The sequence below is a fragment of the Pongo abelii genome, chromosome 13 (assembly GCF_028885655.2).
Source record: "Pongo abelii isolate AG06213 chromosome 13, NHGRI_mPonAbe1-v2.0_pri, whole genome shotgun sequence".
In the NCBI taxonomy this organism is placed as follows: domain Eukaryota; kingdom Metazoa; phylum Chordata; class Mammalia; order Primates; family Hominidae; genus Pongo; species Pongo abelii.
Genome location: NC_071998.2, coordinates 128,555,991 through 128,567,189, shown reverse-complemented (window position 1 = coordinate 128,567,189; position 11,199 = coordinate 128,555,991). Strand labels below are relative to the sequence as shown.

The window sequence follows — 11,199 nt, the reverse complement described above, 5'->3', positions numbered from 1 at the left end:
GGGCTGCACGCGCATATCGGTGTCATCAAAGCAGGGCACCCAGGCCCCACACCAGGTTCCCCTGTTCCTCTGCCCCAAGGCAGGAAGCCATACCCCTAATGTTTCCACCTTCTCTGCCACAGCCGGTCAGCCCGGCTCCTTCCTGCACCCAGCTTTGGAAAGCCCCTAGAACAGGACCTGCAACTGGCAACTGCGAAGCGCACTGGGTTTAACAGGAGGACTTGGGCTGATACCCCTGCCCCACTGTGCTGGTCTGTGCCTCTATCCCAAGAGAGTCCTGGGGGGAGGGGTGGGGCAGGCACGCCTCTCCTGCCTCGGGTGTGCTGTCTCCCTCCACCCTAAGGCCTGTCTCCAACCCAGGCCCCATCCAGCATGGGAACGGGACCATCCCTGCGTGGGGGCCACTCCGCATATGCACGTTGGGATCACTTTGCTGAGCCTGGGTGGGGTCGAGATGGGTGAGGAGCAGGACCTCTGGGTTGCATTGCGTGTGGGCGCCTGTCGCAGCCGTGAGCTGGGCGGGTGCAGGTGGGCGGTGTCCTGCTGCTCAGGTCAGGGCTCCGCTGGCGCCCGGTGGTGGACAAGGCGGGGCGAGGTGGTCTTGATAGCGCTGTGGCCGGCGCTGAGCCAAGAGTAGTTTGGAGCTCCCGGACAGGTGGCTGGCGGTGCCGGGCGTTGGCTGTTTGCCCTGCCCCCGCCCGAAGCGTGGATCCAGCCGTGGGACAGGAACTGCCTGAGCTCGGGCCAGAGAGTTAATATTTGTGCAGGCGCCGCAGGAACGGGCTCCGCGGACGACGGGCTCCGGGCACGCACAGGCAGCGGGTCTCCCACCGCGGGTGCCGGGGTAGGGGGGGGCTGCCCCCATGCGGGGCCCTTCCTGGTCGCGGCCTCGGCCGCCGCCGCTGCTGCTGCTGCTGCTGCTGCTGTCGCCTTGGCCTGTCTGGGCCCAGGTGTCGGCCACGGCCTCGCCCTCGGGGTCCCCGGGCGCCCCGGACTGCCCCGAGGTGTGCACGTGCGTGCCGGGAGGCCTGGCCAGCTGCTCGGCACTCTCGCTGCCCGCCGTGCCCGCGGGCCTGAGCCTGCGCCTGCGCGCGCTGCTGCTGGACCACAACCGCGTCCGTGCGTTGCCGCCCGGTGCCTTCGCGGGAGCGGGCGCGCTACAGCGCCTGGACCTGCGCGAGAACGGGCTGCACTCGGTGCATGTGCGAGCCTTCTGGGGTCTGGGCGCGCTGCAGCTGCTGGACCTGAGCGCCAACCAGCTGGAAGCGCTGGCACCAGGGACCTTCGCGCCGCTGCGCGCGCTGCGCAACCTCTCATTGGCCGGCAACCGGCTGGCGCGCCTGGAGCCCGCGGCGCTAGGCGCGCTCCCGCTGCTGCGCTCACTCAGCCTGCAGGACAACGAGCTGGCGGCACTCGCGCCGGGGCTGCTGGGCCGCCTGCCCGCCCTAGACGCGCTGCACCTGCGCGGCAACCCTTGGGGCTGCGGGTGCGCGCTGCGCCCGCTCTGCGCCTGGCTGCGCCGGCACCCGCTGCCCGCGTCAGGTGAGCTGCTGGGGACGCGGGTCGGGGTCTGCAGGGCGGTGCGGCAGCCGCCACCTAACGCCGCGCCTTTGTCTGTGTCCCACAGAGGCCGAGACGGTGCTCTGCGTGTGGCCGGGACGCCTGACGCTCAGCCCCCTGACTGCCTTTTCCGACGCCGCCTTTAGCCATTGCGCGCAGCCGCTCGCCCTGCGGGACCTGGCCGTGGTGTACGCGCTCGGGCCGGCCTCCTTCCTCGTCAGCCTGGCTTCCTGCCTGGCGCTGGGCTCCGGGCTCACCGCCTGCCATGCGCGCCGCCGCCGCCGCCGCCTCCGCACCGCCGCCCTCCGCCCGCCGAGACTGCCGGACCCGAACCCCGATCCCGACCCCCACGGCTGTGCCTCGCCCGCGGACCCGGGGAGCCCCGCCGCCGCCGCCCAAGCCTGAGCGGCCGCGGCCGCCTGGAGCGCTCGAAGCTTCCCCCATGCCTTTGCTCTCCCTTTACACTGTGCCGGCGTCAACAAGCGACACAGACAGAAAACTGCGTGACATTCCTTTAGGCATCACCACTGCATACACCGGGAGGTGGGGGTTGGGCAGTGCGCGCCTGCACCCTGGGGATGGAGGGGCAGAGCGCGGCTGCGCACGGGCCGCACGGGGAAGGCACGCGCTCGGGCCCTGGGAGTGCTGGTCCTGTACAAGGTGGCGGGCTGGTCACGCACCCGGAACGAGGGCGGGGGCGGGCGGGTGGTGCTCTCCCGTGCCCCAGGTGCAGGGCAGGGTTGAAGACAGTCCCGAGCCAGCGTCCGGGGAGGCCCGTTCTGGGCTGCAGGCCGGACGAGGAGAGGAGGGGCTCAGCCCTCTCGAGTCTGGAGGAGGCGGCCCGAGGCGGCGGGAGGCGCTGCCAGCTGGGAAGTCAGGGACGGCCGTGGGGGAGGGCAGGGCCAGCCCAGCGTGTGGGGTCAAGGGGCAGACGGGGTGTGGGTGGGCGGTGCCGCAAGAAGAGGGGAGGGTGGAGCTCAGGCTGCAGAGGAGCGCAGGCGCCCGAGGAGGGGCGACCCAGCCAGCTGGGGCCATGGGCCCCACTGTGGCTCAGGCTGGTGCTGCGGGAAGGATGGGGCTGCCGTCTCTGCTCCAAGCCCCTCCACCTGGGGCCAGTTAGCCCCCGCTCCCCACTGCTCAGAGACCCCAGGGCCCTGCCTCTGCCGGAGCGCCCTGCGGCCCTGCCCAGCCGACTCAGCTCTGCCCCGTCCTCAGCCGCTCTGGTCCGCACCTTGGTCCAGCAGGGGCTGCCCGCCAGGCAGCGGTGCGGGCGGGCGGACGGACGGGAGGCCCAGGGTGGGCAGTCTCTGGGGCGGGTGGGCTTCCCTCAGGCCTTCCCGAGCAGCAGGACCCATCAGTGTCCTCGGCCGGGCTAACTGGGCAGGTGGGCGCCTCCGGGGGCCTCACACCACGGTGCTGACCGAGGGATCTGAGAGGTTGAGCGGGCCCGTGATATCAGTGGGATGGTACTGCTGCAAAATAGAAATACACAGACAAGGCGCCCGTTAGCCCCACGCTGGGGGCACGCGCGGGGCCGGGACGGGGTGGACCGGCCAGCCGGCCAACCGGCGGGCGGGCAGGCGCAGCCTGGGGGAGGCTGGGGGTGCTCCTCCCCCGACCCCGTGGTGCTCCGGGGCTCTGCGTGGGCCGGGCCGCTGTCCCGTCCGTCTGTCTGTCTGTCTGCGGGGGAGGGGGCAGAGGAGGGCGGGCGGGGAGTCTCAGCTCTCCCTATGACGGGAACACAGCTGCAGCTGGCCCTCCTCCCTCTCAATAGCGCGTCGCGGCAGCACTGTGTCTTTTTGGTTTTGCAAAGCGCCGCGTCCACCCCCGGTGCTCTATAAATAAGAACCAACAATCAATACCCGCTGGCCCCGCCGGCCGCCAGGGACCCCAGCCCTCAGCGCCCAGTGCCGCCCTGGCCCGGACCGGCCACAGGACAGGGGCAGGGGATCTCCGCAGCCGGGCTGACCCCACCCTGCCCAAAGGAGCCCCCCACCCACGCCTCCCTCTGAACAAGCTCGCAGCCCCAGAGACCAGGTGGGAGCTGGGCTGCCCTCCCCTGCCCAGACCCCCAGCTGGCAGTGCCCCCCACAGTTCAGCCTTGCAGGGCGGGGCCAGCCCCAGATGCCACGTGATGCCAGAACTGGCCCCAGAGGACGGTCCCTGGCGCCCGGAGAGGCTTGGGTGAGGGTTCCGCTGGGAACATGTCCCGGGGAGGGCACCATGAGGGTCTCTGAGCTGCACCTGGCCCCGCTCCAGGCAGGGCCCTGGGACCCAGTGTCACCCTCTGAAAGTGGCCCATCACCTGCACGACATTTGTGCTTGCCTCCCGTGGCTGCCTGCCCCAAATGGCTGTTTCTCCTGTCTGCCCGGACACCCCCTCTTCCCCAGCCTGCCCAGCCCACGATCCCTGCGCTATTCCCCCTCCCTGTTCCCTGCGGGACTCCTGGCTCAGACTTTGCAGCATCGGCTCTGCCCGCTTTCCGCAGCAGGGGTGGCTCCAGGAATGGTGCTTCCACCTGCTCCTTGAGCCTCCAGTGGCCCCCAGGCCTACAGGCTCTCACTGTCCACCCATCCTGCATGCCAAGTCCCTTTCCCAGGAAGCTGAGCAGCCAGGCCTCATGGGTCCCTCTTGGGGCACCCTGGTGGCTTCATCTCGGGATTTGGCTTTCTTGATGCCAAGTCCTGTCTGTGCCCTGGAGGTCTGCCCCGCTTCCGGTGCATTGAGGGGCGGGTGGCTGCAAATCGCACTTCCTCCCCCGGGCGTAAGCTTCTCTCTGGTGATGCTGCTTACGGGCTGGGGGCTTCCTGTGGGCCAGACCGGCCCCCAGACTGCAGGGTGACCACGGGGCTGAGGTCTCTGCTGCCTCTCTGGGCAGCCCCTCCCCACCATGGTGCCTGGGCCTAGGGTGCCTCTAGCAAGGCTGGGTTCGCTCTGCGGGCCTCTGATCCAAGTGTGCATATCCACTACAGGGACAAGCTGCCCCGAGCAGGAGGTAGGGGGATTCTGGGCTCCAAAGGGCAGAAGGCCTGGCTCTTTGGGGTGGGCCCTGTGGGGTTGCTGGGGTCAGGAGCTGAGGTGCTCGTTTCCCTTCCAGAGGCCTCCCTGTCTGGGAACCTCAGTGTCATCCTGGGCTCTGCAGGCCAGGGCTTGTGGGGCCACCCCTACCCATTCTCAGACCCTCTGGGAGCTGCCGCCACACCTCCTGCAGGGCCCCTGCTCAGCCTGGGGTGGGAGCCACCCCTTTTGGTCCCACCCCACTCCCTGCCTGACAGTCCCCTGTGGCCGGGGCCAGTTCCAACTCCAGGCCCCAGCCGTCCACCCAGACGGACCCAGGCCCGGCCCCCAGCCCCCGGCCCACACAGAGACCACATGAAGATGCAACACGCATGGCTCTGGTGAGACAGGTGAGACAGGTGTCTGGGGGGCGGGGCCAGTGGCCAGACAGACGGACGGGATGGGACATCACAGCCACCCCCTCCAGGGCCGTCGCAGGGGCGCAGTGAGGGCGGCGGGCCCCTCTGGGAGAGGCGAGAGAAACGGGGACATAACAGAGAAGTGGTGTGGCCTCCCGGCAGCTGAGGAGTCCAGGACGGGGCCACGCTGGGCTCCCAGGGCCCCAGACCTGGCCCCGAGAGGTGGTGTGGCTGACTGACTGACCAACAAGATGACAGGCTTCAAGATGGTGTGTGGGTCATGGCAGAGGTGGGCGGGCAGACTAACGGAGACACACGGGGAAAGCCGAGGACCCAGGAGGGCCGGGGAGAAAGGTCCAGAGAGTGAAAGAGAGCAGCGTGGGCGGGCTGGGCAGAGCGGCCACCGCAGGGAGACGGGCAGAGTGGGCCACAGGAGCCCAGGGTCCGGGGCGGGGTGATGGGGCGGGAGACACACGCAGGGCAGGGCAGGTGGAGTCGGACGCGGGACTGGGGTGCTCTCCCCCTTACCGTGTCTTTGGAGGACCTACGCCTCTTGAAGCTGGAAGCCAGGGTGGAGGTGATAGCCCTAAATGTGGCTTTCTTTTTAGGGTCAGGCTCTGCTCTACCACTCTTTCTATCCTAAAATGAATATGTATAAGTGATTAGATGGCTAGGGTGGTGGCCACACCTGCCCTCGCCTGCTCCTGGGTGGGCCACTGCCCAGCCTGGCCGGCCACTTGGGCCCTCGCTCCTGCCTGCCTCCCTGTGCTGGACAGACGGGCCGACAGCAGATGTTCGAGGGTGGCCTCTTCTCCTGCCCGGGGTCTCGGGCCTGACCTTGCTCGTGCTGGGGCTGGGCTTGGGGGCTCTCGGCTGGCTCTTCCTGGGAGGTCCGCCTGGCTCCCTGGCTCCTGGGTGGCCCTGGCTTACAGGCGTCCCGAGGAGGAGGAGTCCTCTGAGGACTGGAGGAGTTGCCCCTCAGGCCACACCAGCTGTCTGCGTGGAGGCCACTGACCCCCAAGGGGCACACACCAAGATTCAGGAAGGGGCCGAGGGCTGGAGGCAGGTGTCGAGGTGGAATTGGAGTGACAGAGGCAGCTCCCAGGACTCTGGCCTCAGGTCTGATGGCCAGGTGGCCTGTGCCCGCCAGTGGTGGCAGCGGCCAGGTCCCCAGGGGACCTGTGGGGGCCAAGAGCAAGAGCGGGTGGATGAGAGGTGTGGAGCCTCCAGCAACCCCCATCCCCCAACAGCCCTGGCGGCACTGTCGGCTTCATCCCAGGACACAGGCTCCAGGACGGCACCCAGAGAAAGAGAAGAGACGGAGTGAACCGGAACTCGACCGCGGGCCACGAGCCCTTAGGCCTGTACAGGCCCACTGCCCACCCTGTCCCAGGTGGGCTGTGGCTGCCCTTGCTCGTGGCAAATTCTCATGGATACAACCTGGGCACCAGGCAGGACCGGACCTGGCCCAATTAGGATTGGAGTCATGGAGCACAAGGACATAGCAGGAAAGGGGGGGGTCTCCGAAGGGTGTCAAGGGGCTTGGGTCGGCGGAGGGCAAAATGCGTCTTGGACTCACGAGGGCAAAATGCGTCTTGGACTCACGTGCCATACACAGGCGGGCCCCTGTCTTACCCTGCCTGATTGCCTTCCTATGGAATGGGTACCGGCGGGCGACTCTGGAGACAGAGGGGCCAGGCGGAGGCTTGGAGCAGGGTGCATGGCCTCCCTCGGCCCCGGCTTTGCGGTGGGCAGCCACCTGCAGGCAGCCCCCCACCAGTGCTGCCCCCGTACCCTGGGAGCACTCACCACTGCCCCTGGCCATGGCTCCTAGCTCCAGTCCTGCCCACCGGAGCCAGAGCCAGTGCCACGGCCTTCGGGGATGGAGGAGGGCCGTGGCCAGGCCGGGCCCTGGGCACCAGGCCTCGGAGGGTGGCCTGCCCTACCTGCAGGTTCTTCCTCCACACGTTCACGGCTGCAAAGGCCAGCTGCATCTGCTTCCGGCGAGCATCCTTGTGCCGCTTGTAGGCAATCTCAATGAAAATCAAGAAGATCCCGGCCACGATGCCCCCAGCTACCAGCATGAAGACCCCTGTGTGCCGGGACCCAGAGCCTCAGTTGCTGGCCAGGGAGGCCGCAGCCCACGGAGAACCCACTCGAGAACGGATGAAGGAGAACGCACCTGCCATGTTCTCAAAAGTAAGGGTCGCAGGGGCGTTGCTGCGGGAGTCACATTCCTGATACCGAACCCACGTCTTGTCCAGGTCTTCCATGAAGCCATTCTCATGGGACCTGGGGGTGGGAACAAGTGAGCCTGCAGTGGGGCGGGGCCCAGGACGGGAAGGGGCAAGCTGGGGGCGTGGCCGGGGCGGGGCGGGGGCGTGGCGTGGCGGGGCCTGCGCGGTGGAGTGGGGTGCGGCGTGGCGTGGGCAGCGCCTGGCCTGGGTGGGAAATCTGTGGTGGCCTCGGAGTGGTCTGGCACTGGCGGAGAGGGGCGGAGGAGGGACGCGGGCGCACGGACACTCACTTGAGGATGGACAGGGAGACGTTCTGCTTCCAGGGGCTGTCTTTGCGCATGCCTATACCGAAGCCCGAGCGGAAGAACAGCTCTCCAGTCGTCACCAGGTCGCACTTCTGCGAGGCCTCGAACTCCAGCACCGCCGAGTCCCAGATGAAGGCATGCAGCTTGCTGCCGGCAGAGGCTGAGTCACGGGGGCCTTGGTCCTGCCAGCCTGGAAGCCCCACGCCCGCGCCCTCCGGGGTGCCCGGCCCGGACGCTCTCCTGCCCGGGGAACGCCACCCTCCCCAACCCCGCACTTGTCCCGCCCCGCCAGGGTGGCCGCCCGCGCCTCACTTGTCTCTCACAGCCTGGATGGCCTCCGCCGCACTCTCGTAGTTGTGCTTCTCCATATGCCGGTACATGGTGCTCAGCTCCACCTGGCGCCGGAAGTAGATGTCCACGGAGCTCTGCTTCACCGTGGCGTAGATAAACTTGTCCGAGGGGTTCCTCAGCTGCAGGGTCGGAGGGCAGGGCTCGCGGCGGCGGCTCCCCAGGCCCCTCACCGAGGCCGACCCCAGCTGACCTCGCATTCCCTCCCCCAGCCCGGCCAGGCCTCACCCGAGGGTCGTTGATGCCCGTGATGCGCTCCTCCGGCCGGTCCAGCACCAGGAAGGCCGCCAGGTTGGCGGTGTAGGAGGCCACGATGATCATGGCAAAGCCGGCCCACACCATGCCCAGGATGCGCGCCGAGAAGCTTCTGGGGGCGCCTGTGGGCGGGCGGGGGGCTCTGTCAGACCCTAGAGGGCCGGGGCGGGACAGGCGGGCCGGGCGGGGCCTTACCTTCCCCGATGCCGGAGTTGAGCAGGACGCCCCAGGAGAACCACATGGCCGAGGACAGGGTCAGTGCGTCCTCCTCCTCCTCCTCGCTGTTCACCTTGAACCGGCCGAAGGGGCTGCGGGGCGCAGAGGGCGGGCGGGAGAGAGGGCGGGAGAGGCGGCCCTGCCCCGCCCCTCGCCGGCTCCGCGCCCCGCAGATGGAGGTGTCTGAGCCCCGGGTCGCGCTCACCTGAAGCGGTCCAGCAGGTACAGCATCACGGCCACCACGTGCACCGACAGCCCCACCAGCAGCCACAGTGTGCTCTGGAACGGCTGCATGAACGAGTCCAGCGTGCTCCGGGGAATCTCCTGCGGGGGACGCGAGGTCAGCGCGGCCCCGGCCCTCCAGGGAGCCCCCCCCCACCCCGCCACCCGGCCCCTGCCCACCTTCTTGACCAGAATAGTCAGGCCCTGGTACTTGAAGGGCTTGGAAAACTCGATGTACTGCGCGCGCTCGTTGTTTATGGTTAGCGGCGCCACGATCATGTCTGCCTGCCCGCTGAGCAGCTCGCCCATCATCCCATTCCACTCCTTCTTGTTGCTGTTGTTCACCTGCGAGGCGACAGAGCCGGCGGGGATGCAGGCAGCGTCCTCCCAGCTCCCGCCACAGGTACCCCCGACTGAAGCCGCCCTAGAGCACTCCGGGGGTCTTCTCCCCCAGACCCTGTCCAGCTCTCAGGCCCCACCCCAAACTCCAGCCCCGCCCTGGCTCGCAGGCCCCTCCCACGCCGGGCGGGCCCCACCATAGCCAGCAGGCCCCGCCCACTCCACGTCCCGCCCACTCCAGACCCCCGCATGCAGGCCCCGCCCACTCCTTGCCCCACCCACTTCAGGCCCCTCCCCTGTCAGGCCCCACCCCAGCCCTCAGGCCCCGCCCACCCCAGGCTTTACCCACCCCAGGACCCAGCCCGCAGGCTCTGCTCACTCCATACCCCACTCACCCCAGGACCCCCCATCTGCAAGCCCCGCCTATTCCATGCTCCACCCACTCCGACCCCGCCTGCAGGCCCCTCTCACGCTGGTCCCCACCCCCGCCGTCCAGCCTACCCGCTCCTGTGTGCCGAACTTGCCATCCGCCACCAGGTGCACCTCGTAGGTGAAGTTCATGGTCCGTGCCAGCTTGATGAGCAGGTCGATGCAAAAGCCGTAGCAACACTGAGGCACCGTGTGGCGGGCTGGGTAGGTGCGGGAGGTAACTGCTGGGCTCCAGACCGCCCCGCGCCCCGCGCCCTGCCCCGCGCCCCGCGCCCTGCCCAGTGCACTCACGGCTGCCTGGCGACGTGTCGTTGGGCCCGGTGCAGATCACCTTCTTGACTGGGTCGCCGTTGACTGTGAACTCTTCCTTGCATGTCCCATCACTCAGCGTGGGCTTGACGTACACGAAGGGCTCCTGGTGGATCGTCACAATCTGGGGGGGAAGGGGAGACCCAGCCTGGACCACCGACCTAAGGCTGCCCAGGGCGGCAGTCTCTTCTCAGCTCCCAGCCTCCCCTGGCGCCCCTCTTAATCCCCGACGCCCCCTCCCTCCAGCTCCCCACTCCCTGCGCCGCCGGCCACTGCCCCTCTCTGGAGCTTCTTCACGAGCCCAAGTGTTCAGGACACATCCTCCCCAGCCACCGTCAGCATCATCTGCCTGCAGCCCCGGGGGGGGTGGGGGCTGGGGGCTCAGAAAAGACTCCTGGAACGCTAGACCCTTCTCTTGGCCACTTTTCCTCCAGTCTTGGCTTAGACATGATTCCCTCCAGCAGAGGAGCCGCTGATGTCCCGTGTATGCCAGGCATCTTCCTGGGGTGAGAAACAGCCCAGCCTGCAGGCTGACCCCCACCCTGCTGTGCCACCCTGCTGTGCCACGAGGACAGGGGCACATCCACGAAGCCGACCCTGCACCTGCACAGGACCTGGGACCTGTGGGGCCACCCACCCATGCCTCCCTTCATCCCGGCGCCCTGCCTGTCCCGGCCCCCAGCCCCCAGCCCCGAAGCCTTCAGGCTTTGAATGTAGGTCTCTGGCTCCTTCCTCTTGCCCATGTGTAATGCTCCACCGCTCCATGGCCTCTTCAACTCACACTCCTGCTTGGGCTCACCCTCCTGTCTGTCCTTCAGGGGACCATGGCCTGGGGGTGGGGAAGGGATCTGGGGCACAGGGGGCTGGAATAGAGTATAGCGCACTGCCAGAACTCTGAGGGGAGATGGTGTCAGAGCTGAGCCCTCAAGGTGGGCAGGGATCAAGCAGGTGCCTGAGGGCAGGTGGAGCAAAGGAGCCCGCAGTCCAGAACTGCAAAGGCAGGGAGGCATGGGGGTGGTGGGAGAGGCACTCTCCCGGCATGTCCTAGGGAGAGTGAGCCTGAGAGGGGGGCAGGCCCACCCTCAGCCTCCAGGCAGCATTTTGTCTTTTATCCCCAGGGGGATGAGGAGCCATTAAAGAAGTTGATTTGCTTTATAAAACTTTCATTATATTTTCCTGTTATACAGGTAATATATATGCTAGTACTTTTAAAAAATTAGTGAGGCCAGAAACAAATTTGTAAAAAGCCATCTGCATCTCACAGCCTAGATGGGGCCTTTTGGCCATTAGCGTTTGACTGTTGCTTTCAGACTTTTCAGTGTGAGGTGTCTGGGCTGCAATGAAACCCACACTGGCACTGGTAAACCCCACCCTGTCTGCAGAGCAAGGAAGGGAGCCTGGGTGAGAAGCTACAAGGGCTAGTGCAGAGCAGGGGAGGGAGCCTGGGTGAGAGGCCACAGGAGCCAGTGCAGAGCAGGTGAGGGAGCCTGGGTGACAGGCCACCGGGGCCGGTGCAGAGCAGGGCAGGGAGCCTGGGTGAGAGGCCACAGGGGCTGACACCA

General features: G+C 67.6%; 2 protein-coding genes across 7 annotated transcripts in view; one reads left to right on the top strand and one right to left on the bottom strand.

Annotated features, from left to right (window-relative positions):
• Positions 1-102: 102 nt before the first annotated feature.
• On the top strand, positions 103-2,066 carry LRRC26 (leucine rich repeat containing 26). Its single transcript, XM_002820420.5, has 2 exons — positions 103-1,542; positions 1,628-2,066. The coding sequence occupies exons 1-2, from the start codon at positions 864-866 to the stop codon at positions 1,963-1,965; spliced, it is 1,017 nt and encodes a 338-aa protein (XP_002820466.3). The 5' UTR covers positions 103-863; the 3' UTR covers positions 1,966-2,066.
• GRIN1 (glutamate ionotropic receptor NMDA type subunit 1) overlaps positions 2,061-11,199 on the bottom strand; it is a 32,103-nt gene continuing 22,964 nt past the window's right edge. The window contains exons 9-20 of one of the 6 annotated variants that reach the window (XM_024252346.3): positions 9,620-9,761; positions 9,401-9,528; positions 8,741-8,905; positions 8,544-8,662; positions 8,318-8,430; positions 8,096-8,244; positions 7,832-7,989; positions 7,505-7,666; positions 7,160-7,269; positions 6,924-7,069; positions 5,506-5,616; positions 2,061-3,032 (exon numbers count right to left, since the gene is read on the bottom strand). In XM_024252346.3, the coding sequence (XP_024108114.1) occupies positions 2,964-3,032; positions 5,506-5,616; positions 6,924-7,069; positions 7,160-7,269; positions 7,505-7,666; positions 7,832-7,989; positions 8,096-8,244; positions 8,318-8,430; positions 8,544-8,662; positions 8,741-8,905; positions 9,401-9,528; positions 9,620-9,761 (1,572 nt within the window). In that variant the 3' untranslated portion in view covers positions 2,061-2,963. The other 5 variants (XM_024252345.3, XM_063714567.1, XM_024252351.3 and 2 more) reach the window with 5 other exon arrangements.

Coding starts and splice junctions, on each gene's coding strand:
- LRRC26 (XM_002820420.5), top strand. CDS start 864: ATGCGGGGCCCTTCCTGGTCGCGGCCTCGGCCGCCGCCGCTGCTGCTG. Junction 1,543..1,627: donor GCACCCGCTGCCCGCGTCAG/GTGAGCTGCTGG, acceptor TGTGTCCCACAG/AGGCCGAGACGGTGCTCTGC.